Source organism: Calidris pugnax, unplaced genomic scaffold (genome assembly GCF_001431845.1).
Source record: "Calidris pugnax isolate Ruff unplaced genomic scaffold, ASM143184v1 scaffold318, whole genome shotgun sequence".
Classification (NCBI taxonomy): Eukaryota; Metazoa; Chordata; class Aves; order Charadriiformes; family Scolopacidae; genus Calidris; species Calidris pugnax.
Window position 1 is genome coordinate 251,438 of NW_015091062.1, and position 558 is coordinate 251,995.

Genomic DNA, 558 nt, shown 5'->3' on the forward strand with positions numbered 1-558 from the left:
CAGCAGCCGCCCGCCGAGGCGGGAGGGGGGAAAGGCGGGACGGGGCGGGCGAACCCCGCGCCTCTCTTACCTGTTACAGCTCATCCCCGCCGCCGCCGCCGCCGTCACCCCCAGCATCTTGCCGCCGCCGCCACCGGCTGCTCCCGCCGCCGGGAGGAGCCAGGCCGGGCGGCGGTTAATGGCGCTGGGCGGCCGCTCCGCCCGCCCGCCGCCCCCCCTCACCCCTCACAGCCGCCGCCGCCGCTGGGGGGCGCCCTTCCCGCGCGCTGCCTCCGCCGGCCGCAGGCAGGCCCCGCCCCGGGCAGCGCGGGCACCCGCTACCCCCCCCGCCTCATCTGACGGTTTCCCGCGCTTCACCGGCTGCCCGGCTCCCCCTCGGCCCGGTAAAGCACCGCCGAGGGCGCGGGGAAGCGAAGTCCATGGAGACTCCTCGGAACGGGGGTTATTTGCGATTTTTATGGGGAAACTCACACGGAGTGGGGAGTTGGGGGGGAGGGGGGGGTGTCGCAGTCAGGGAGCCCCGCAGAGGTACAGGCAGCAGGGGCTGGAGAGCATCCA

The 558-nt window shown here is 75.4% G+C and overlaps 1 protein-coding gene across 1 annotated transcript in view; it reads right to left on the bottom strand.

The window, feature by feature from the left end:
* The window catches only part of LIMS1 (LIM and senescent cell antigen-like domains 1), a 79,986-nt gene extending 79,780 nt beyond the window's left edge, over positions 1-206 (bottom strand). Inside the window, exon 1 of the mRNA XM_014956715.1 lies at positions 71-206. Coding sequence (XP_014812201.1) covers positions 71-117 — 47 coding nt within the window. The 5' untranslated portion in view covers positions 118-206. The remainder of the gene's footprint in view (positions 1-70) is intronic.
* Positions 207-558: the final 352 nt, after the last annotated feature.